We start from the raw sequence: 24,294 nt of genomic DNA on the forward strand, positions 1-24,294 counted from the left end.
TTTTTTTTTTTTTTTTTTTTTTTTTTTGAATAAAAGAAACAGAGAAGATATATTGACCAATCCAAAGAAATATTATATCATCCCATCTCTGGTGAAAACCAAATACAGAGGTCCACATGCCTAACACACCAAACAAGAGGAACACAAATTTTTTTAAATATATATTTAAATGTCCAATGAATAAGTAGTGAAAGCGAGGTACGAGAATTACTGTGATACAATCAGCTTTCTTGCTTTGAGTGCCTTCACGTCATCATCATGAACTTCCTGGACTCAAAATTCAAAATAATTAGCTGATGATGATCGACAATAAGATATTAAAAAAAATTATTAAAGAAAAAACAAAACAGACAGGAGACAATGGAATGATGTAGATAGCAAGCCTCCAAACATTTGCAGCAGATTTTTTTTTTCTTTACATTGACCATAGCTGATCTTCTTTTTTTTTTTTTTTTTTTGAGTTCAACAATATATGCTGGGTAATCCCTGTGACCTCTTACCAAGAGTACATGTTATATGTCAGTCGAGTTATGCTCATGTTTGGTAGTACATTAACAATTGCTTATCTATGAAAAATTATCAGGATTCATAATCCAAATCTCTTTGGTAGTACACTGGAGTCAATTTGGGGGTTTTCCTAAAAGAAATAGTTGTATTAGTTCAAAACATGATTACAAAATAGGAGGAAGAAATAACCTCCCTACGAGACAGGCAGGTTTCTTTTTCTCTCTCTAATTGACTTGTGTAACGGAGCAAATACAAAAATGTCTAGAAACAGTATAACATCTTGAAACACTTTGATGGTGCTCTCAAAACTTCTTTGCAACATGAGAAAGTGTTCTAAAATGTACGTGGAGTTAAATATAGTATGTTATCAATTTGGTCACCTAAATTTTGAAACAATGCATATAAATAGGCTAAACTTGGAAAAACAAAGATGCATAGTGAACATAATGAGAAATGACATTTAGTTCTTAACAACATATTAGTCATTATTTCACAAACTCCCATAATTTAATAGTAACTAAATATTCTGATGGCACTTTCCACTTTCCAACCGGCTTCCCAGAGATACAATATGACCATGAACCAAAAATGGATGAAACTCATTATTGAAGCTTCAATATCCAAGAATCTGTGTTATACAAAACAAATGAATCATGCAAACCAATAATCACCTTTCCATCTTTTATCTGCAGAAGTGAATTTTTCACCTTGTCCTCAACATGTTGAACCTACAGCCAAACAAACTTGTAAATAATCATACAGAATATAAAGGTGCTTTAATTATAATATCTAAGCTATAAAATAAAACTGGTGTGAAGTTAATCCATGTCATATCCTGGTTGCAGTAGTATAACAATTCATACAATTAACGCCTATTGCGATCATTTTTATCAATATCTTAATAATGAACTCCCACAAAAAAAAAAAAAAAAAAAAAAAAAAAAAAAGTTCTAACCTTTCGGGATATCGATTGCTTCCCCATTTCAACCCATTTGTTCTTTGCTGCCTGAGCACAGCCAATTTTGAAAATAGATGGACCAAGCTTTTTCTGCAAAACCAGACCAGTTGGACATGGGCAACAAACAGCTTCAGTACTAATATAGACTCATATCCACAAATATGAAAATGAAGGCAAAAACTAATAAGGAAAATGCCTAATTTCCATCCTTAACACTCTCAAATCATCAACCTGGAATGTAAAGTTTTAAATTGGAATAATCCTCATCCTCTACGTCAAACCAAAATGAACATCCATGACGGCAATATCACCTGTAGTTCTTCCTTTGGAATTCCCTCGGGTGGAATTGCCAAGAATAGCTGCAGCTCAGGTGATCCTGTAGCAGTATATGTCTCGCCCTCATCAGTTAGAATCCATTTCTCCTTCTTAATGTCCTGAAAAACTCTCCAAAAGAGAGATGTGATAAATAAACGAATTCGCAGTTTAACTATTCGTGAAAATGTAAAGCTATTAGTATATGAAGTAGCCAAAGACCACAAATTAAACACAGGGAAGCCCACTCAAAACTAACAACCGTCTGCAAACCAATCAAATGTTACAGCAACAATCAGATACAATTAAATCAAACAAAATAATTGTTTCGGTAAGTGACCGCTTCACGAGTCCTCCAGAATTGTAGTTTTAGTCTACTACACACCAAAAAAAATACAAAACCAACGACAAGGCTTAAAGTTACAAAAATAAGTTCAGACACGTTCGAATTGACGCAGAGAGTTGAGGACCAAGCAAATGTCAACGATTCTGCAATCAATGACAAGTACAAAGGCAGGCAGGCAAGTCGTCATTTCCAGCTCAAACAATCTAAAGCTAGTTATCACCTTACTATGCTAGAAATTCATCCAAGCAGAAAGAAACATAAATGATTAAAAAACAAATGATGATTAGCAATTGTACTTCAGCATCGACGTATCTGAAGCCATTGAGACTCTTGATGACGTTGACGACCTCGTTGTGATCAAGTCCAAACTCATCGGCGAACCGTCCAGAATCGGAGATTTCGACGTTCTTCTCAAGGTAACCGAGAATTGCTTCCTCCGCCATCTTCTCGATGGCTTTGCGGCCACTTCTTCAACGCTCACGAGCAGCTGCAGTTCGTCTATCTCTTCTCTACGCCAAATATGCTCACAGAAGCCCTGAATTTGGTTTGACGGCAAAATCAGTGGGGGCAGATTGCTTGACTGAGAAATTGAGAAATGAGGCGACTCGCTTCTTGGGCCTAACCTTATTGGACGACTCGCTTGTTGGGCCTGACGTTGTTGGGCGACTCGCTTATTGGGCCTAAAGTCGCTGGGCTTCCTGACGGTATAAATGGGCCTGTTTTTTTTATGAATTTGGGTTAACATGGCCCAACATATTTGTTATTGAAAATTGAAAAAAATATAATATTTTAATATTGAATTTAATTTATTAAATTACTAAAATACCCCATGGATTAGGGCATTATTGGAAATAAAAATTATGAAATATCTAATTAATTGATAAAAATAACAATAATTTAAAAATTAAATTTTCCACTAACAACAAATAAGACAGCTCAATAATAGAGTAGACTAGAATTAGCATAACAAAATGCTGGAATTAAGGAATATTAAAAATTAAATTAAATAAATAAATCAAACACTTGATTAAAAAATATTTAAATAAATTATTAAAAATTTAGGAGGTTCATATTACTCAATAAAATTAGAACTATCTAAACCCACCTCGGATTCGATGAATGAGTTGTAATTTTTTTGGTCGGGTCAACCCCACCAACGTGAGAATAGTGTTACAACTCAATCAATGATACCCTACGTTTTTTTAAGAATATTTAACGTTTATAATTGATAGTATTGTGACTTGTGAATGTTCGATATTTGAACTTTACGATATTTTAGTTATTAATAAAACATATATCGTAAATGAGTATAATTTTTTTAAACAATTAAAAAAAAAACTCAAACATTTCGACCGAACCCAAAAATGGTTGGATTCGTTTATGAGCTTGGGTCGGGTCATTAATCCAATCAACTAAAAATTGAGTTAGTCCAAACAAAATTTCAGGTCGTCACCACACGATTACTAAAAATATATAAAAAAAAAATAGAACCCGAACATTACAACATCATTTCAAGTCATCACCACACGTATTCCGACTTCTAATTTCCATTCAAAATTATAACAAATTTATGATGAAATATAAACATTTTTCCACTTACAAAGTTGAATAATATCTTATATAAGATAATATCTGAAACCACGTCTAATTCCAAATTGCAGAACATGCGAAACGTGTCGAACAGCTATTGGACAAGACGATGACAGTACAGCAGTGACTTGTCATCCCAAAATTAATAATAAAAGAGCTACAAAGTGCATCTCGTTTTCAATGTTCTAAGCTGGCCTCCACAGTCACGACAGTCCAATAAACCCTAAAAAAAATACAAAATTAATATTATTTTATTTATTTATTAAACTTTTCATTTTAATTTAATTTCATATATTAATTTTAACATATGGTTTTGGGTATTTAAACAATTTGAAATTATTCGTTGATAAGGACAAATCAATATTATTTATGTTGTTGCTAATTGTATTATTGAGCTGGCTCTCTCTCTCTATTTTTATTTTATTTTAGGGTTTCTTTAGTGTTGTTTCCATTTGTTCGTAATTTATGTATTTTTTTCTCGACAACTTGCCCCCACTCGTTCGCTTATGCTTATCGTGTTTTTTTACTCTGATATGTTCGTGTAGGTCCCACTAGCTATTCCCGGTTGGTTGTAATAGAGACGGGAAAATATAATTTCTCTTATTGGTCGTACCATACTGTGAAGGTTGATCCTCTCTTCTCGATAAAATATTTACTCTTTTTTAGCTAGACGAGGAACGAGGGAGAGAGTGAACGGAGATTTCTCCGTTAGATAAACGTGACCAGGGACGGAGATTTCCCGTCTCACTTGCTTCCCTTAAGTATGTTGAAGATTTTTGTAAGGGTTTAAAATTATATTGCGAGATCCCATATCAATTAGAGTAACGAGTGTCAGCGAGGGTCTCAAAAGGGGTGGATTGTGAGATCCCACGTCGGTCGGAGAGAGGAAGGAAACTGTGATATCCCACCTTGGTTGGGGAGGAGAACAAAACACCCTTTATAAGGGTGTGGAAACCTTCCCCTAGCAGACGGGTTTTAAAGTCTTGAGGGGAAGCTCGAAAGGAAAAGCCCAAAGAAGACAATATCTGCTAGCGATGGATCTGAGCCGTTACAGAAACATTTTTTATAAAGAAGTAAAAGTCTCTCCCTAACAGACATGTTTTTAAAACCATGAGGGGAAGTCCAAAAAGACAATATCGACTAGCAGTGGACTTAAGTTGTTACATGTTATTAGATTATTATAATGTTTTACATTTTTTAATATAAATTATATATTCCTCGGTGGAACCCGACTTGTGAAAAAACAAATAGAAGGCATTCCCGTGTCGTTTTTCATAAACATTTTTATATGAAGGTATGAATATGTGAATCTCGAATAAAGTAATAGAAATAGAAAATTAATTTAATTAAGTATAAAATTAATTTAATTAGTTTATAAATGTCAACACGTCCACTAATTTCCGATTAATTTAATAATAGAGATTTATGGGCTTTTGATGGATATTATTTTGTATAAGATTTTGGCAAAAAGGCCAAACCGCCGTGACAAAAGCTACGTCACTTCCATTCCACCCACCAACTAATTTTTTTTTATTTTTTTTATTTTTCTCCCTTATTTTGGGTCTTAAAACGTCATCAACTTCTGCATTACTAGATTTAATATATTTTTTTAAATTCTAATTTTTATATTATGTATTTAATTTCAAAGTTAGTGCAGATCACACATCGATTGAAGAAGATAACGAAATATTCGGTAAACGTGTTTAAATTTTGAGGGAAAACTCAAAAGAAAAAATCCAAGGAGAACAATAGCTATCCACAGTGGGATTGGGTTGTTACAAATGGTATAAGAATTAGATATCAGGCAATGTGTTAACGAGAACGTTGGGTCTCTAAGGAGGTGGATTGTGAAATCTCACATTGGTTTGAGAAGGAAACAAAGCATTTCTTTGTGGAAATCTCTTCTTAGTGGGTGCATTTTAAACTTTGAGGGAAAGCTCATAGAGGACAATATCGGGGGATGAATTATGAGATCCTACGTCAATTTGAGAGGGGAACGAAACATTTATTATAACAGTGTGGAATGGGTGTACAGAAGCGAAAACCCATAAATGATAATATTGGAGGGTAGATCGTGAGATCTCATATCAGTTGGAGAGGTGAACGAAATATTCCTTACAACGGTGTGGAAGCTCTCCCGGATTGTGAGATCCCACATCAGTTGAGGAGGGAACGAAATATTCCTTATAATAGTGTGGAAGCTCTCCCAAATTTGAGATACCACGTTGGTTGGAGAGGGGAATGAAATACTCCTTACAACAATATGAAAGCTCTCCCTAAAAACCCGACTCGTTATTTATTAATTTATTAATTTTGGCCCAACCATTTAATACCTTTTCTATGGGCTTTATTCCCACTGGAATGAGTAAAAAGGTAACTTTTTATAGTCAACTTTTTTTAACTTGTCCATTAAAAGTTACTGTTTTGTAATAATGAGATGCCTGAAAATATTTGGTTAGGTAAAAACAAGTTAGGCATTTGTGAATTCATAATTTTTACGAAAAGCAGTAAAAAAAAAAAATACTAAAATTAAAATAAAAGAAAATCGGCCAAAATTAAAGTGGTGGACATAATTTTTTGGCAATAACTTCAGAGTGGGAGGAGAGAGAAAGATAGAGAGAGAAAATGATTGGGTGATGGGTAAGGAATTGGCATGCAGTGTATGGCGGTTCATTTAAAGAAAGAACAGTCCAATGGGGGAAGAGGGACTTATTTTATGTCCTCACAAAAAGTCAACTTTTGTTGGTGACTCACAGCTGTTGTCACACTGGCCTCCTTTTTGTACTATGCCTTCCTATTTCTTTTTTATTCTTCTATATAATATCATTTTATATTATGCTTCCAATTTCCAATATTCATTTTATTTTCCCCCTTATCCCTTTTTTTTTTTTTTTTTAATTTCTTCTTATTTATAAAATTAAGCTAAAATATTTTTTTAAAATATGTAACATTAAAGAATACACTAAAACAAATATAAATAAATAAATAAAAAGGTATAATAAATTATTTGACATTGTATTAGAATTAAATTATATTTATACTATTTTTTTAATATTTAATAGTTAAATAAGGTAGGTAGAGATTTTACTTTACAAGAAAAATAATTAATAAACGTTTTGATTTATTTAATTATTATTTCCTTATTATTCTTTTTTTAAAAGTAGATTTGAGAAATGATTTGGCCATTCTCTTTTGGAAAAATTATTTTTTTTTTAAAAAAAAAAAAAAACATTTTGGATAAATGATTCTTATTTAGATATTTTAGAGTGAAAATGGTTTGGGATATTTTCAACCTAATAAATATCATATTAACCCACATTATAATTATAATTATATATATATTATATTACCTAAAAATAAATAAATAAAAATAATTAAAATATAACGTCTAAATTATAATGGGTTATATTTATTTGGTTAAAATCTCTAAAATAGTCATCCATAAGAATTAATTAGCTAGAAATATTTATAATATTTTAGAAATGAAATTAAATTCGGTTTTGTTCTACTATTTTACCCTAATTTTTTTTTCGCTTTTTTATTATTTATTTTTATATATTTATACTAAAAAAAGTCACTTTTTTTTTCTCCACTAAATTAGAATAATAAGTGTCACATCTAAATCCTAATTTTGTAGATATTGAATATTTTTCCATTATTTTCCCACCAAAAAAAGGAAAAAAAGAATCTTTACCACTATATATTTTTATATACTATTTTTATAGAAAGTGCTTAAACTTTTCTAGCTTTTATTTATTTATTTTAATATTTAAATATTAAGCTAATCCAATTGAATTATAAAGTTAAATAAATAATTAGATTAATATCCTTCTTCAAAATGGAGTTTCAATTAACAAGTCAACTAATAAATAAATCCATTTTCATGTAAAAAATAAAATGAATGCCAAAAGGCCAAGAAGATTAAAAAAAAGAAAAATATTAATTTTTTCTACCTCAATTTGACTGAGCTAATTAAGCTAAGTAAAAATATTTATTATTTTTTAGAGTAAGAATTATAATAATAGTATTAATTTAACTCTGTTCTCGACCGTACTGCTTTATATAAAAGTGGTGTTCGAGATAAATAAAAGAAAACCTTTATAATGAAAAATACTATTTTTCGAGTAATTATATATTAAATTAGTAAAAATAGTTATAAATTTTGTACTTTATTTTAAAAAAATTGAAAATTGAGTGCAAATTTTTATTAATTTAAGTTTAATTATATAATGGAAATACTTATTTTGAAAATTGTGAAAAAAAAAATATTTAATTAATATTTCTATGCAAAAGTGGTTGTGACAGTATTATTAGAAAAAGTTATTTCAAATATAGTTTGAGAAAATTAAAGATTGTGCGTACAAATAATATGTTTTTCCAAATGCATGAATGGCCACGTAAGCACCACTCTCTTTTTAATGTTTTTTTTTTAATTTACCCAAAAATAAAATGGGTATTGATGAAATTAAAGAACGAGTAGATCTATGAGCGGTAGACAAATTGTTCTGGTTTATAAGCTAATATTAAGGGTATTAATATAATTTTTGAACCTTCAAAGATTTTTTTAAAACGTGGTATCAATAATTTTCATGCATATACTAACCAGGATGTCTATGCTTAGGTTTGAGCAATGTTATGCTGGGTGACCTCACGAGAAGTTTCTTAAAAAACATGTGAGTGAGGACAAAACATACTGAAAAGACCCGTGTTGATTTGTGGAAATAGTCTTCACTCTTAGAGGCATTTCTAGACAAGTAGGTAACGTGACCATGCTGCAGAAAATGTCGAGGCCATCAAATATCGAATTACGTTACATGATCTATAACATAAAGATGAAAAAAAGAAAAAAAAAAGTAGAAAATGAGAGAATTGATTTGATAGCCCGAACATTTTTCTACAACTTGTCATTAAAAAGATTATATTCTATCTTATTCCATAAATTAAATCCATATGTTAATACTCAAGCTCAAGTACTAGTTGGCCTCACCTAAATTGGGACGTTTTCACCCATTTCCACGTAGTTTCTTTATCATAGCCAATTGGGTCTTTTCAAAACGATCGTTAGAGTTTCGATCGAGAATTTCACGTCAATTAAGAGCGGGAAGGACCATAGCTATAATAATAAAAATAATAACAAAAAGAGAGTGGTCGAGGTTCATTATAATGTGATATATGGTCGAGATTTGTCAAATATGCGGCGTGCTTTTAAGATAAGAGGACCACTTAAATTAGAGCAAAAAAGTTTCTTTAGGTTAAAAGAGGTTAAATTATATTTAACCTCAGTAAATAAATCAATTTTGATTAATTACAGTAATTGATACAAATTTGTCTTATATGATAGTGATTAATTATAATCTTATGATTAATTTAACTTTAATTAGCTGTAAGCAATAGAATTTAAAATTAAATTATTTATTGGAAAATAATTTTTTTCACAGGAAATATTAAATAAATAAGAATTCTTTATTTGTTAAATATTTAATTTTTTAGGGAAATATATTAAATCAATTAATATGACATGCACAATTATTGCTTCAAAGAATATTAAATTTTAACATATGATTAAAAAAAAAGGAATATGTGACATTATTGTGCATTAAAAAAATTAAAAAATAAATGTCACAAAAAAAAAAAAAATCATCATCATGAATCACAAGAAAACATTCATCTTGAAACACAAGCCAAACCCTAGTCCTCCTTTTGTATTTAGAATCATTCACCCCTTTGACTCGCTATGATGCATGGGGTCAATGCACCGAACCATAATTTCAATCCTGTTCTTAGGGTTTAAGGTTTTGATCGATATGAAATAATGTGGAAAGTCGGGTTTAACAGTCGATCTATGTATATATTAAATGGGCAAGGCTTGTATATTCGATCAAAATATTAATGGTTTGATTCTCTCAATTGTGCATGTGGAGATATTTGTTTACTCCATGGAGTCGGAGGTCCACGAGGACCCACCTCAAATGGGAAGAAACCTCTATTTAAACAATGAACGAGGGAGGGAGGGAGCAGAGAGAGATTATTTCCTAATAGATAAAACGGGACAAGGGATGAGGATTATATTCCCTGTCTGTCCCTAAGCGGAGAGAGATTTTTCCTTAGTAAATAAAACGGGACAGTGGATGAAGATTATATTCCATGTCTGTCCCCAAGTGGAGAGAGATTTTTCCCTAATAGATAAAATGGGACAGGGGATGAAGATTATATTCCCTGTCTCTCCCCAAGCGGAGAGAGATTTTTCCCTAGTAGATAAAACGGGACAGGGGATGAAGATTATATTCCCTGTCTGTCCCCAAGCGGAGAGAGATTTTTTCCTAATAGATAAAACGGGACAGGGGATGATGATTATATTCCTTGTCTCTATTCTTAAGTGGACAGAGATTTCTCCCTAATAGATAAAATGAGACAGGGGATGAAGATTATATTCTCGGTCTCTATCCTTGAGCGGAGAGAGATTTCTCCATATTATATAAAATGGGACAGAGGATGAGGATAATATTCATTGTCTCGGTCCCCGACCTCATTTATCTAAAGAGAAAAAATGTTCTCCACTCATTTCCTCATTCTCCGTTTAAACAGAGAATCCCCTCATAGTTCGAGGTTTAGTCCTAACCCTGCAGATAAAATAGTTCAAGGTCGAAATTGTCTCTCTCTTTGACTCGGAGGAGCTCCAATTCTCGTAATTCATCCCTATTTTTTTACTTTAATTGTTATTTTATCCACTAAATTACAAACCATAAGCAATTACGTCAATGGAAACTAAATTCAAAATTTCCGAGCTCGAGTCAACAATCGACCACTAGAACAAAAATGGGGTTTCTCCAGTGGTGAACGATGCCCCAATCCACCGACCCTCGCAAATTGGCCCACTTCCAATGACGACGATCATGGTCATTACTGTATCTAATCCGTCTCTTCTTTTTTCTTAATTAATTTCGTTTATTTTAATTGCATGGCCAAGATTCTCTCCTCTTGAATTCAACGCCCAAAATCGGAGAAAGTTTTGGGGTTTTCTCAGTCACACATAGTGCGATCTGAGTCCCATTGCTGTGGGGCCTTCAATCCGCCATTGATGTTCTTCGTAGCCCTACAAATCCGCCTAACTATTTGATTACGGTAAGCGATGCTGCGAACTTGAACTGAGAGTCTTGGATTTCGCCGTAAAAAGGATATTAACTTAACCGATTAGTTCGCTTTGTTTGACTTGATTTTATATTATGATGTCAACTCTAGGCTGGAGCATCCTTCGACGATTTGTCTGTTTTCATGTTACTGCCGACTTTGCCTGAGGTGGGCTCACTGGAAATCTTGGCGTTGATGGGTATGCTAATTTAATTTATTCTTTATATGGTAATGGCTAGGTCTTAATCTGTGTTTGCGTCTGGAGTTTGGGTTAATGTGGTCTGATCTATTTGGGTGTTTGGTTTGTGGTGGGGTAAGTCTGCTATTGTTGGGTTTCTATCATATGGAGCTTTGGATTTGAGGAAAAAGAAAATGCAGGCTGGTGGGGGAATTTGGTTTACAGGGCATTCCCAGTTCAGTGTTCTTGATTCTTCTTTTATGGATGAAATTTTGGAAGATTTTGATTAGTGTTCTTGATCCAACATTCTTCATGATTAACTGGGTTGATTTGTTTTTTTTGTGATTTGAACAGTTTGATTTGGATCTGATCACTTTGTTGTGGTGATTTTGTAATTTTGTGAAGGGAATAAACCTTTGGTGAGATCCCACATCGGTTGGAGAGGGGAACGAAACACTCCTGTTTTAAAAATCTTAAGGGGAAGCTTGAAAGGGAAAGCCCAAATAGGACAATATTTGCTAGTGGTGGACTTGAGCTGTTACAAATGGTATTAGAGGTAGACACTGGGTGGTGGGTCAGTGAGGACGTTGGGGTGGAGAACGTTCTTATAAGGGTGTGGAAAGCTTTCCTAGTGAACGTATTTTAAAAATATTGAGGGGAAGCTCAAAAGGGAAAGCCCAAAGAGGATAATATTTGCTAGCGGTGGGTCAGCGAGGACGTTGGGTCTCCAAGGAGGTGTGGATTGTGAGATCCCACATCGGTTGGAGAGGAGAACGAAATATTTCTTATAAGGGTATGGAAACCTTTCCTAGTAGACGTATTTTAAAAATTTTGAGGGAAGCTCAAAAGGGAAAGCCCAAAGAGGATAATATTTGCTAGCGGTGGGTCATCGAGGATGCTGGGTCTCTAAGGGGGTGTGGATTGTGAGATCCCATATCGGTTGGAGAGGAGAATGAAATATTCCTTATAAGGGTGTGAAATTCTTTCCTAGTAGACCTATTTTAAAAATCTTGAGAGGAAGCTTGAAAGGGAAAGCCCAAAGAGGATAATATTTGCTAGCGGTGGGCTTGGGCTGTTATAAATGGTATCAAAGGCAGATACCGGACGGTGTGTCAGCGAGGATGCTGGGTCCACCCCCTCCCACATCGGTTAGAGAGGGAAACGAAACATTTCTTATAAGGGTGTGAAAACCTCTAATAGACGGGCTTCTTTGTTTAGACGGTGGTTTATCTTTTAAGTGTACCATAAATTACTTCAAGTGCTGCAAATTTCTTATGATGAAAATGATTGTATTTTATTTTAATGGATCTCGCTTTCAGCTTGTTTACTTTTCCAATATAAAAATATATTGAACAATATGAACGTGTGGAGATGGACCATTGATCATTCTTTGTACAAGTTGGGTTTGTGGATGGCTTCTACACGTTCTGTCCTTTCCTATTTGGTCCCAATTTGGCTCTTCTTCCATATAAATGGCGACATAGATTTCTAACACAAACCTGGTTTTGTAGTTCTCCTGATTTTTGACAAGCCACATATTAAACAATCGCCCGCCTCCCAGAAATCGACGTTGAATTCCGTTGCTGCAGCGTTTTAAGCATTTCATCAATCTTCTGTTGAATTCCGTTGCTATGCGGACGAGGAGAGGAAAACGCTCCGAGGTATGTTTCGACGAATTCATGTACTTTCACTTTTTGAACAGCTTGTTGTGTTCATCAAGGATGGATTCCAACTTCATCTTGCAATCCTTTCCAGGCTTTTTGGCCTTCCATTGTGATGAAGAAATGGTTGAATATCAAGCCCAAGGTGTATGATTTTAGTGAGGATGAAGTTGATACTGAAACTGAGAGTGAAGATGATGGTATGTGTCATTGGGTTACTGCTCTTGGTGCCAATCCAACAGCCAAAATTGTCTATTTTCGTTTCGTTTTCTTGGATTTCACCGTTTTTTTACACAATTTCCTTTCAGTTTGCTCTCTCAAGAACGAAAGAACGCATAATCAAGAGGATCGTGCTAGTAGAGCTCAAAGGAACTTATCGACGTGTTCAAATCGAATTTCAGGTACTACCTCCATGTCAGTATTCTGATGTTTTTAGAAATCACCCACTTCCTCGTCTATAAGTTTTGTGAGATCCCCCCGTCAATTGGGGAGGAGAACGAAACATTCTTTATAACGGTGTGGAAACCTTTAAGGGAAGCTCGAAAGGGAAAATCTAAAGAGGACAATATCTACTGGTTGTGAGCTTGGGTCGTTACAAGTTTAGTATTTGATAATAATCATATCTCACCCTCACTATTAAAGTTCTTCCGGGAGGATCGTGTTCTAATTAAGCTGGAATTCGTCTAAAATTTTCCGAACTCTTGACTGTGGATCGAATATTGCCAATGCTCAGTCTGTTCTAGAGGGCATTTTAGCTAGGATTATATAGGCCAAAGGTTCCTTATGAATGGAATGCTGAATATGGGTTTGTTATTATGGACTTGTTTTTCAAGGAATTGTTTCAACCTGCATTTATATGTCAAGATTATCAAAAGTTAATGGTTACTTATTTGAATGATCCAGACATTCCTAGTAGCAACCAGTTAAGGCACCGACGAGGGAAATCGGAAACTCTTAGAGTTCAGTACATAAACACGAAAGATCTGAGGTTCGGCTGTGAACTACGACGACTATTTGAATCACGATCCCGGAGACGTTACTTTCATTCACACTGATTTCTGGAAATATGATTTATGTAGGGTGACGATAGCTACATGGAACGTGGCGGGACGAGTTCCAGATGAAAGCCTTGAGATAGATGACTGGCTATGTACAGAAGACCCAGGAGATATCTATATTATAGGGTGAGTGAAGGTCCTTATGCTCATAGTTCCATTAGTACATATCTTGTGATGTTGATAAAAGCTTTGTCAAATTTGATGCTTGCAGTTTCCAAGAAGTAGTCCCTTTGAATGCTGGGAATGTCCTGGGAGCAGAAGATAACAAACCAATTCCGAAATGGGAGGCAATCATTCGAAGAACGCTGAACAAGTCTTCCGAACCCGAGAACAAACATAAAAGCTATAGCGCCCCACCGTCTCCTGTATTGAGGACTTCGTCGGTAGCTGATGTACTTGCAGATGGGGTTAATGATGAACAGTTGAAACTGATCGACGATGAATTTTCTGGGAATGTCGGGTTTGAACTGGATCAACATCCGCTCAAGAAATTAAACCGAGTGAACTCAAATTTTCAGTTAAGTAGAATCTATGGCATTGACTGTGACCAAAGACTAGACTGGCCTGAACATTCATTGGATGCAACCCCTCAAGTTGTTTCTTCTAATACGAAGTTGCGTCGAGTAGTTAGCAGTTCTGCTAGAATTGGCTTCCGTTGCTTGGAGAATCCTCTAATATTCCCTCCTCAGAGCTTTTCGATAAACGGAAACGGGTTGAAGAGGACATTCTGTAGTTCTGGGAATCTGATCTCGGCCTGGAAAGCGACACAGGAAACTTCCGAAGTCCTGGACAACCTTTCTGATGTATCTGACATTTCTGTTGAAGAAGAAGATGGTTTCCCAGAAGAACTTATAGAACAAGAAGTCGACGGGGATCCAATGGAGAGCACAAAATCTTATCCGAAATACGTGAGAATTGTCAGCAAGCAGATGGTAGGAATATATGTGTCGATTTGGGTTCGTAAGAGATTACGGAGACATGTTAACAATTTGAAAGTGTCTCCGGTTGGTGTTGGTCTTATGGGCTACATGGGAAACAAGGTAATACTCTTATACATCTAGGACACCAGAATATCGAACCATGAACAATGGAAGTCTTTTCTTGTTCATACGCTTACAGTGTTGCTGTTAGTAAGGCTCATGTTGTTTGTCAATTTGAATGCAGGGGTCTGTTTCTGTTAGTATGACTCTTTATCAGTCGCGGTTATGTTTCGTTTGTTCTCATTTGACCTCGGGTCAGAAGGATGGAAAAGAACACAAGCGCAATGCAGACGTGAACGAAATCATACGACGAACACGTTTTTCGTCCGTGTTTGATTCAGGACAGCCACAGACAATACCTTCGCATGAGTAAGCACTCTAATCTTTAAACATGCTTTGCTTGACCATTCATAACATGTGCGTTTAACCATTGATTTTGGAAACTGGAAAAAATTCATATCGAATCGGAGAGCTGTCGAGTAATCTGTCTGCTATTTTTGTTCATACTAACCGAGCATTTCAAGGATCGAGAGACTATTTTTGCTCGTTCTGTGTCTTAATTTTGTTAGCCTGATATCATTTGGAGTATGATTGTGACGAAATGTTTTTACAAGCAGTCAAGTATTCTGGTTTGGCGATTTGAATTATCGTCTGAATACGTCGGAGTCGGTTGTAAGGAGGCTTGTAGCTCAAAAAAACTGGGAGGAACTCAGCAACTATGATCAGGTGACTAACTTGACTAAAATTCAAAAAGCTCTTAACGAAAAAACGTGTCTGTCTAGAACGAACCACAGATAGATATCAAGTTCTATATGTTTCAGCATCACTTAAGATGTTGCTGGATTAAGGAAAGTAATGAATGGATGTATTGTGGCAGCTTACGAGAGAGCTGCACACAGGGCACGTATTTGATGGATGGAGAGAAGGGGTATTAGACTTCCCACCAACGTATAAATACGAATTCAACTTGGATAGATACATCGGCGAAACCCCGAAAGAAGGAGAGAAGAAAAGGTCTCCAGCATGGTAAGTTCATAGATAGAACCCTCCATTAAGGTGTAGAAGGAGGTATAACCTACCAAGTTTGATTGACTGATTAGAGGATTGTTTGTAAATGAACAGGTGTGATCGGATATTATGGATGGGAAAAGGGATAAAGCAGATGTGTTATAAGAACGCAGACATAAGGATGTCGGATCATAGGCCTGTGAGTTCTGTGTTCCAAGTTGAGGTTGAAGTTTTGGACCATAGGAAACTGCACAGAGCTCTGAATTACACTAACACTGCTGCAATTCATCCTGAGATTTTTGCTGATGAACATGGGGAGTATGACTTAGACTCCTAGCAGCAGCAACAACAACAACCAAAATTTCCAACCAAAATTTCCACTGCTTGGTTTGTTCCCTTCAAATAATGTCCTCATCAAGCTAATATATAGTGTTCAAACTTCATTGGTGTTGTTTTTCTACAATTATTAACAATTTTGTAACAAAATTTTACTTACATAATAAGATTCCAACTATTTTGCCTATCCTTTAACTCTTGTACTGAGAGGCTTGGGTTATTTGTATATAACTGATTTAGTCTTTGTTGTTCGAGCCTCTTCGAATCCAGTCCTTGATCAAACCCTTGAGACCATTTTTAGACGGAATTACTTCAATGGTTATGTCGAGGACTATTGGGAGTGAGTGTCCCACATTGGTTAATTTATAAGAAAAGAATACTATCTCCATTAGAATAAAACCTTTTGGGAAAGCCCAAAAACAAAACTATGCTCAAAGTAGACAACATCGAACCATTGTAAAGTCGCTAAGAATCAATGGCCGAGATATGTGGTCTAGAAGATCCTTCAATTGAAAACTTCCCAGGTAAAAAAAACAGCTCTCATTTCATTCCAATTTCTTTTAAATCCAAAAATTGGATCATTGAACCATTGAATATGAGATCTTGTTAACACCATTGAAATTGAATTAAAATACAAGCTTTTAGACATTAAATCAGATGAAAATTGAGTTAGATAACCCAATATTCTTTTTAATAACTAAAATATTACAAACATTACATTTATATCAAAAATTTAAAACCAAGTTATTTTTGAAGGTTTTATGGCCAACATACTAAAATTCCAATTCAACTTCAAGAGCGGAAATTAAGAACCTACACAGTTCCAATTCAAGATTTAAGAATAAATGCAACATTTATAAACAAATTTCCAATCAATGTTCAAATATGGTCGAAACCCCATTTACTATTAAATAAGTATTGCTTAGAAATTAATTTCAAATCTTTTGATTGATGGAGATTCTAAACAAACATGAAAGGGGCATCAGTTCTCCAAGGTGAAATAGCATCAATGAATGCTTCAGACGCAAATTACCCATTTGATTATATGAGATTCATCATATGCCCGAAAATCAGTCATCCCAATCCAGAAAACCAATTCAAGTATAATAATTTTCTAAACCATAGTTCATAAGAAATCCAACGAAAATGAGTTAAAAAAAAAAAATGTAGAAAGGAAAACAGATGAGAAGATTCAAATGCGATCGGAACCTGTCGGGATTCACATTAACATCACACTGTAATTAGTCAGTGGATTGACAGACATGAATTTCTATCGTCACCTCGCATTTCCAGTATCAGAAAACCGAAACGAATTCAAACAAAAACAGCCACAGAAACCGCAGAAGAAACATTCTTAGCGAAATCAAATGTAAAATAAACAAAGCTCAGAACTTCTTAGAGGGTTGTGTAGCCATCACCGACGACCGCTCGTGAGAGGCCGGCTATAGCACAGAAGATTTTCATCACAGCTTCAGTATCAAAGAAAAGAAGACGATTGAAGAAAACAATTTCTTGAAACGAAAAACAAATTGATAATGCGGCAGAAGAACGATGCAGTGCAAAACGGAAACCCTAGGTGGAATTTGAAGCGATGAATGAATGAGAGAAAGAGGGGTTTTTATAGACTCCCAATCCAAAACCCTAATAACCCTAATTAGTTTTGAAATTTAAAATATTTCAATATATTATTCTTTTGCCCCTAACTTCTGTACTTATTGCATCTCGGTCCTTCAGCTTTTAATTTCAAATAAATAGTTTAATTTAGGAAAAAAAAAACATTTTTACTAAATTTCTTTAATTTTGAATTTAGTTTCTGTTTATGTTTTAAATCTCACTTTTTTATTTTAAGTTTTGATTTTAATTTCTATTTAATCTCTACCTTTCTAATTTTTTATTTTAAGTTTTGATTTTAATTTCTATTTAATTTCTACATTTCTAATTTTTTTTTAATATTGGGTCACTCCCGGTATTTGCGGATTCTAATAGGGTAGCACCTAATTGTTATTTCGAAGTGTAGATTTGTACCCTAATTATTATATCGTATTGTAGGGTCGAGTCTTAATTGTTCTATCAAATTGTAGGTTTACGGCCTAATTGTTATATTGTATTGTATGGTCGAGCCCTAATTGTCATATCATATTGTAAGATCGAATCCTAGTTGTCATATTGAATTGTAGGTTTGCAATCTAATTGTTATGTTGTATTTTAAAGTCGTGCCTTAATTATTTTATCATATTATAGGGTCACTCCCTACTTGTTGTATCGTATTGTTGGGTTGAACCCTAATTGCTATATTGTATTGTAGAGTTGCTCCCTAATTAGTATATTGTGTTGCAGGATTGCTCCCTAATTGTCATTAGTGTCATCATGTTATTACGTGAGGATTGTTTAATCGATTCTTAACTATTCTCTAGTAATAAACATATTTCGAGGGACAGGAGTTCACACAATATGATGATAGTTAGCCGACATCACACAGGAATCGCACCCACGTGATTATAAATATATGGGATTACGAAAGAGTCGCTAACCAATTCCTAGTAGTGAATTGTCTTGTCAAGGTCCATATACGTCCTAGAATTGAGTTATTAAAGAAGTCGTGTCTAGCATATTTATATGACATGAAATCATTGATGTTAGGTGCACAAGGATCAAACTCAGAATTCAAAGAAAAAAAAAATTATGAAAAATATTAAATTTCCAAAATAGAAGACAAATTAAATATTTCAATATAACCAGGTGTATTACTGCTTTTCCTTGATTTTTTTGGAAAGAACCCAAAATAATACATCACATATGATGTACCAAAAAAATGAAACATTATACTATATTCTATGAAGATATGAAATTGTTATGAATGTAAAATTACAAAATTTTATAAAGTCAGAGTGAAACTCCCAGAGGGAATTACTAAAAGAAATTATTGTAATAGCGAAGTAGGAGGAATAATTAAGAATGGATGATCTAAGAATATCAAACTAACAAAACAAAAGCAGTAAGAATCCTTTAGAATTGTTTCAGAAGGCTGTGTTCTAAGGATTACTTCAATTTGGAGTTATTTAAAAATGCTACTTACAGAGCAATCGTCGTGAACTCGCCAAATGGTTTCACCCAACAGATTTGCTACTGAAAGAACAGTCAACTGAGGGAAGTAGTTCTCTGTTATTGCTGGGATCGTGTTTGTAACTATCACCTCTTGAAATAGGCCGCTCGATAACCTCTCGATCGCCGGGGGGCTGCAGGGTGATGAACATAAAAGAAGTGGAAAAATCAAACAGTTTCGAAACTAATTTATATTTCAAAAAAGTGAAATGACATTTGGGTATATGTGAGATCCCACATCTATTGGGGAGGAGAACGTAACATTCTTTATAAGAGTGTGAAAAACTCTCCTTAACATACGCGTTTTAAAAACCTTAAACGAAAGTCCAAACAGGACAATATCTGTTTACGGTGGACTTGGGCTGTTACAAGTGGTATCAGAGCCAGATACCGGGTAATGAGTTAGTGAGGAGACTAAACCCCAAAGGGGGTAGACATGAGGTGGTGTGTCAACAAGGATGCTGGGCCCCGAAGGGGAGTGAATTGAGGGTGGTCCCACATCGATTGGAGAAGGGAATGAGTGGAAATCCAAATTCTGATAACGTTGAGGGGAAATCCAAAAGGAAAATTCCAAAGAGAACAATATCTGATAACGGTGGACTTAGGTTAAGAAGAAAGTTTTCCGTTTAGGATCATCCAAATTCTGGACATAAAAGAACTTTAGATCAAAGTTTTAAGGTTAAAATATATTTTTAATCTTTGTACTTTTGCTTCTGTAACATGTTTGAACTTGAAGATGCTTTTTGTAATGATTTAGTCTGTGTTAGAAAAATGTAATGATAACCTAAAGTTCCCAATGTTAAGAAATTTATTGTAATCGAGTCATTTGAATGGACGAATAATTGAACCACCTTTAATTTTGGACTGTATTAACTTCTGTTAGCTTCATTGACTTACCCATATTTAATGCCTAGGTTGTATTGTTTTTAACATTTTTCCTCAAGCTTTAACCATTACATTTCTAAGAGCAGGACTAAGTTGTTATAATTAAAAATATGAAGCCCAAAACTTTATAGAAAGCCAAAGCATAGAGACTATTACCTAAATACAGCATGAGTGCAGCAAGCATAAACTTCTCTGGCACCCTCTTGATGTAGAAGAGCTGCACCTTTTGAAATAGTCCCTGCACCCAGAAAACCAAAAATACAAAAGATATATACAAGGTATAGACAACTTTTCTGAATCAAGAGAGAACTTCAAACTTCAACCAGATAGAAAGGTTCATGGGACCAAGCATTTTTCATGGAAGTTCTATGTGAGATCCCACGTCGGTTGGGGTTGGGGAGGAATGAAACATTCTTTATAAAACTGTGGAAACCTCTCCCTAGTAGACAAAAACTTTGAGGGGAGCCAAAAGAAAAAGCCTAAAAAGAACAATATCTGCTAGCGATGGGCTTGAGCCATTACAAATGGTATCAGAGCCAAACACCGAAAGATGTGCGAATGAGGAGGCTGAGCCCCGAAGGGGGGGATACAAGGCGGTGTGCCAGCAAGGACGTTGGACCTCGAAGGGGGTGGATTGGGAGGTCCAGGGTCCTTGCTGGCACACCGCCTCGTGTCCACCCCGTTTGAGGCTTAACCTCAAAGGGGGTGGGGATTGAGGGGATCCACATCGATTAGAGAAGGGAACGAGTGCTAGAGAGGACGCTGGGCCCCAGAGGGGGATGGGTTGTGAGATCCCACATCGGTTGGGGAGGAGAACGAAACATTCTTTATAAGGGTGTGGAAACCTTTCTCTAATAGACGCGTTTTAAAACCTTGAGGGGAAGCCCAAAAAGGACAATATCTACTAGCGGTGGACTTGGGCCATTCATTCTAGGTCAAAAATATACAAAAACGTTTTTTTTTTACTTCATTCTTCAGGAAACTTCAATGCCTAGTTTTGATCTGTGTTCTTTCTAGTTATGTTTTAAACATTTTCAAACATTGCATACTAAAAGAAACTATTAAACAACATAACATCCAAATGAATCCATGACTTCTTACCGGCAGTGTCAATCATGTCATCCACCATGACAGCAACTTTTCCTTTAACGTCACCAATAAGGTTCATCACCTGCAAGGTAAATGACAATCATTGGTATTGGGATGTCATAGAAGTAATACGCAGAGTCTTTAAATCTGAGAATGCCCTTATAGAACTTTGAAAGGATATTTAATACTTGGTCTGGATATCAATCACCAAGGACCCGAAAACCGCCACATCAAATTTTAGAAGAAAGAATCCATTGTGCCGATTTGCCAACCTAAAAACTAAATCTTGATTATTTTCTGTTCTGCATTATAAGCATCTAAAAAATGACAGCCTTCTAAAGCTTCTTAAGATTATTATTAGTGATTCAAATGTAAACAACTACATTCTTATCCAAATTTCGAATAGACCACCAAGACTATGAGGACGGGAGAAGGATTCTGTGGGTGTTTACCTCAGCAACGTTGTGTGCTTGGCGCCTTTTGTCCACAATTGCTAAAGGAGCATCAGATAACTTTTTGGCAAAAGCACGAGCTCTTGCCACACCACCAACATCAGGAGAGACCACAACCAGATCATTGTAAGAAATTGTCTTGCTGGCAAGATAATCTAGAATCACAGGCTGGTGTCCATATACAAAATTAATGCTATTAAAAACCCAGCGTAACGAAAGGAAGAAGCGAGTTAAGTATTAAATACCTCACAGTACACGTGATCAACTGGTATATCAAAGTAGCCCATTGACTGTCCAGAATGGAGGTCACAAGCAAGAACACGATTGGCACCTGCCTCTGTTATAAGATTAGCAACAAGTTTGGCTGCAATTGATTCACGACCTTGAGTCTGGAAGGCAAAACAGTTCCAAGAGAGATAATTTAAAAACCAGATAAACCACACCTTGAATTATATGCTCTCAGACCAGAATAAAAAAAGACAAAATATGATCAGTTTTAATATTCAATAAAATCTTACATTGTACTCTACGTTTTCATGGTTCGCATTTAAGTTGAAATTCAATCAAGAACATCACTAGACGATGTTGAGATTTTAGCATGTCTCTTTGTATCATCAAAATTCTCTAGTAGGCATATCCAAGCCATGTAATTTAATTAATAGGTGCAACTAACTATTCTGAAGATTGAACTTGCCTTTCTATCGGCTCTGGCGTATCCGAAATATGGGATAACTGCAGTGATATTTTTGGCGGACGCTCTCCGACATGCATCTACCATAACAAGAAGCTCCATGAGATTCTCATTTGCAGGGGGACAAGTGGGCTGTATTAGGTAAACATCACATCCTCTCACACTCTCTTTCAACTGGACATATATTTCTCCATCGGCAAATCGCTTAATGTTAATCTTTGAAAGTTCCAAGCCCATATACCTAGAAATTTCCTAAAAATAAAAACCAAGAGATTAGAAAGCACAGGCGTACATAATTCAGACTTCCAAGAGAAGAATAGGGGAATGGAAGAACAGAAACAAATAATTGAGGAAATTGAAAACTTCAAAGAGGATTAATCAAGTTTCAAATACCGAAGTGCAATAAAATAAGACCAACAATCCAAAACAAGTTGACAGAAAATCAAGACTAGGTAATTTATCCACAAATATATTTTCCTATATCATGTATTGTAATTCTGAAGAGGATTTCTTTTACATGCCATAGAAATCGAAACTCGTCCACCATAGATTAGTGTTCCAATAGAACAACTTCCTTTAGAAAATAAATTGGCGGCCAAAATTCAATGAAAGGATAGATGGGATCCTATACAAGCAAAAGCATAAGCAATCTAGGAGAGTGAAAAGATCATGGCATGCGCATAACATGTGTTAATTAGAACAAGTTCTTTATGTGAAAGGATTTGGCCTTAATACTCATGATTTTCTTCAAAAGGAAGTTTGGATTTGTGAATTTTGAGCATCATTGATGATATAAACGTATCTCTGCATGCTAGCCAAAAATAAAACCATAAATCGTTTGAATACAATACTTAGAAGCGAACCGGGATTCAGTTCAGTACCTGAGACAGTGCAAGATTCGCCGTCCCAGAAAACAACTTCAAACGGTTACTGCTTCGGTTGACTGGTTTCCCCATTCTAGCGGATTCCAAGAACTCCGGCAGACTGCGCTCATTAAGAATAGGAACAATTGGTTTCCCATTACCAAATCTGCTCGGTTCAGGCAGACTACTCTTCTACACAACATGCAAACCGCACATAAACACAATTAAACCAATCACAACAAGGAAGTCGCAGCAGAATTTCATTAAAAAATCAGATAAAAGCAGCACAAATTAATTGTAAAAAACAGCTAATCGAAGAAATTAAAATTTCGATCCATCCACCACGCATGTCGGAATTCTCAAACATCCAGAATCAAAACGTTGCACAAATTGTACTTCGAAATAAACCCCAGTGAGAAATGAATGCAATGAGAGGTAGAGAGAAAGAGAGACGTACGAAGCTGTAACGAATGCAATTTCTAGAGCGAGAGTAGTCGGAGAAAGAATCTCTGCGGGTGAGGAAGGATGTGCGGCGCGAGGAGGAGGAGGAGGAGGAGGATATGGAAGAGTAAGAGGAGGAGGGACAGGAGGGAATAACGAGGTAGGCGGCCATGTCCACCGGCAAAGGGAGGTAGGGCGAAGGAATTGGCAGATGAGATGGAAGAGAAGGGAGTGAGTAAGGAGTTGATGGAGTTTGAGATCGAGCTCGAGGTGATTATCTATGGCGATGATCCTCCGCCATTAACACAGCTCTGATTGAGAGCTCCAAGTCGATGATAAATATTCGAGGGTAAAAATGGTGACTATATTCCCAAAAAAAAAAAAAAAAAAAAAAAAAAAAAAAAANAAAATATATATATATATATATATATATATATATATATATATATATATAATTTTGAATGAAAATTTAGACTCGAAATTGATGTGATAGTGTTCTAGCACGATATGACGGTGCTTAGGCCCCAATTTTCGTTTTAGGTCACTGTCATAGTTTCGGGTTCCAATTCTTTTAATAATATAGCTTTAAAAGAATAATAATTTTAATTTTAGGTCTGTTCTAGCACGATACGACAGTAGTTAGAGCACAACATTGTATTTCTTATTTTAATTTTCATTAAATTCTATTTAAATTTACGGTCCGATTTTA

The 24,294-nt window shown here is 35.1% G+C and overlaps 3 protein-coding genes, 1 long non-coding RNA gene and 3 other non-coding genes across 8 annotated transcripts in view; 2 read left to right on the top strand and 5 right to left on the bottom strand.

The window, feature by feature from the left end:
• Positions 1–2,703, bottom strand: part of LOC111431119 (phenylalanine--tRNA ligase alpha subunit, cytoplasmic-like) — a 9,914-nt gene extending 7,211 nt beyond the window's left edge. Inside the window, exons 1-5 of the mRNA XM_023067650.1 lie at positions 2,420–2,703; positions 1,777–1,899; positions 1,463–1,555; positions 1,179–1,235; positions 212–267 (exon numbers count right to left, since the gene is read on the bottom strand). Of these exons, the coding sequence (XP_022923418.1) occupies positions 212–267; positions 1,179–1,235; positions 1,463–1,555; positions 1,777–1,899; positions 2,420–2,566 (476 nt within the window). The 5' untranslated portion in view covers positions 2,567–2,703. The remainder of the gene's footprint in view (positions 1–211; positions 268–1,178; positions 1,236–1,462; positions 1,556–1,776; positions 1,900–2,419) is intronic.
• Positions 1–16,247, top strand: part of LOC111431114 (type I inositol polyphosphate 5-phosphatase 2) — a 26,479-nt gene extending 10,232 nt beyond the window's left edge. The window contains exons 1-12 of one of the 2 annotated variants that reach the window (XM_023067639.1): positions 10,510–10,835; positions 10,953–11,040; positions 12,531–12,680; positions 12,775–12,880; positions 12,989–13,081; positions 13,584–13,668; positions 13,760–13,864; positions 13,950–14,778; positions 14,903–15,087; positions 15,336–15,444; positions 15,596–15,744; positions 15,841–16,247. In XM_023067639.1, the coding sequence (XP_022923407.1) occupies positions 12,651–12,680; positions 12,775–12,880; positions 12,989–13,081; positions 13,584–13,668; positions 13,760–13,864; positions 13,950–14,778; positions 14,903–15,087; positions 15,336–15,444; positions 15,596–15,744; positions 15,841–16,063 (1,914 nt within the window). In that variant the 5' untranslated portion in view covers positions 10,510–10,835; positions 10,953–11,040; positions 12,531–12,650 and the 3' untranslated portion in view covers positions 16,064–16,247. Of the gene's footprint in view, positions 1–10,509; positions 10,836–10,952; positions 11,041–12,530; positions 12,681–12,774; positions 12,881–12,988; positions 13,082–13,583; positions 13,669–13,759; positions 13,865–13,949; positions 14,779–14,902; positions 15,088–15,335; positions 15,445–15,595; positions 15,745–15,840 lie in introns of those variants that run through there. The other variant, XM_023067640.1, reaches the window with a different exon arrangement.
• Positions 16,248–16,942: 695 nt separating this feature from the next.
• LOC111431124 lies at positions 16,943–17,149 on the top strand. Its single transcript, XR_002708444.1, has 2 exons — positions 16,943–16,977; positions 17,020–17,149. It is a non-coding gene; the product is annotated as an uncharacterized LOC111431124 (long non-coding RNA).
• On the bottom strand, positions 17,037–17,130 carry LOC111431250. Its single transcript, XR_002708464.1, has one exon. It is a non-coding gene; the product is annotated as a small nucleolar RNA Z101 (small nucleolar RNA).
• A 111-nt stretch (positions 17,150–17,260) lies between the features above and the next one.
• Positions 17,261–17,347, bottom strand: LOC111431243. Its single transcript, XR_002708458.1, has one exon. It is a non-coding gene; the product is annotated as a small nucleolar RNA snoR14 (small nucleolar RNA).
• A 96-nt stretch (positions 17,348–17,443) lies between these two features.
• On the bottom strand, positions 17,444–17,534 carry LOC111431241. The gene has a single exon (XR_002708457.1). It is a non-coding gene; the product is annotated as a small nucleolar RNA U61 (small nucleolar RNA).
• Positions 17,535–18,890: 1,356 nt separating this feature from the next.
• On the bottom strand, positions 18,891–23,941 carry LOC111431120 (ribose-phosphate pyrophosphokinase 1-like). The gene is made up of 8 exons (XM_023067651.1): positions 23,602–23,941; positions 23,163–23,336; positions 22,285–22,533; positions 21,836–21,979; positions 21,591–21,758; positions 21,151–21,220; positions 20,206–20,287; positions 18,891–19,298 (listed from the first exon to the last, which is right to left on the bottom strand). Exons 1-8 carry the CDS (start codon positions 23,755–23,757, stop codon positions 19,118–19,120), a joined length of 1,224 nt encoding a protein of 407 aa, XP_022923419.1. The 5' UTR covers positions 23,758–23,941; the 3' UTR covers positions 18,891–19,117.
• Between the last annotated feature and the right edge of the window lie 353 nt (positions 23,942–24,294).

Source organism: Cucurbita moschata, unplaced genomic scaffold, assembly GCF_002738365.1.
Source record: "Cucurbita moschata cultivar Rifu unplaced genomic scaffold, Cmos_1.0 Cmo_Scf00035, whole genome shotgun sequence".
Classification (NCBI taxonomy): domain Eukaryota; kingdom Viridiplantae; phylum Streptophyta; class Magnoliopsida; order Cucurbitales; family Cucurbitaceae; genus Cucurbita; species Cucurbita moschata.

Coding starts and splice junctions, on each gene's coding strand:
- LOC111431120 (XM_023067651.1), bottom strand. CDS start 23,757: ATGGCCGCCTACCTCGTTATTCCCTCCTGTCCCTCCTCCTCTTACTCT. Junction 21,980..22,284: donor ACGCCAGAGCCGATAGAAAG/GCAAGTTCAATC, acceptor TTTGCCTTCCAG/ACTCAAGGTCGTGAATCAAT. Junction 20,288..21,150: donor TGACATGATTGACACTGCCG/GTAAGAAGTCAT, acceptor TTCTGGGTGCAG/GGACTATTTCAAAAGGTGCA.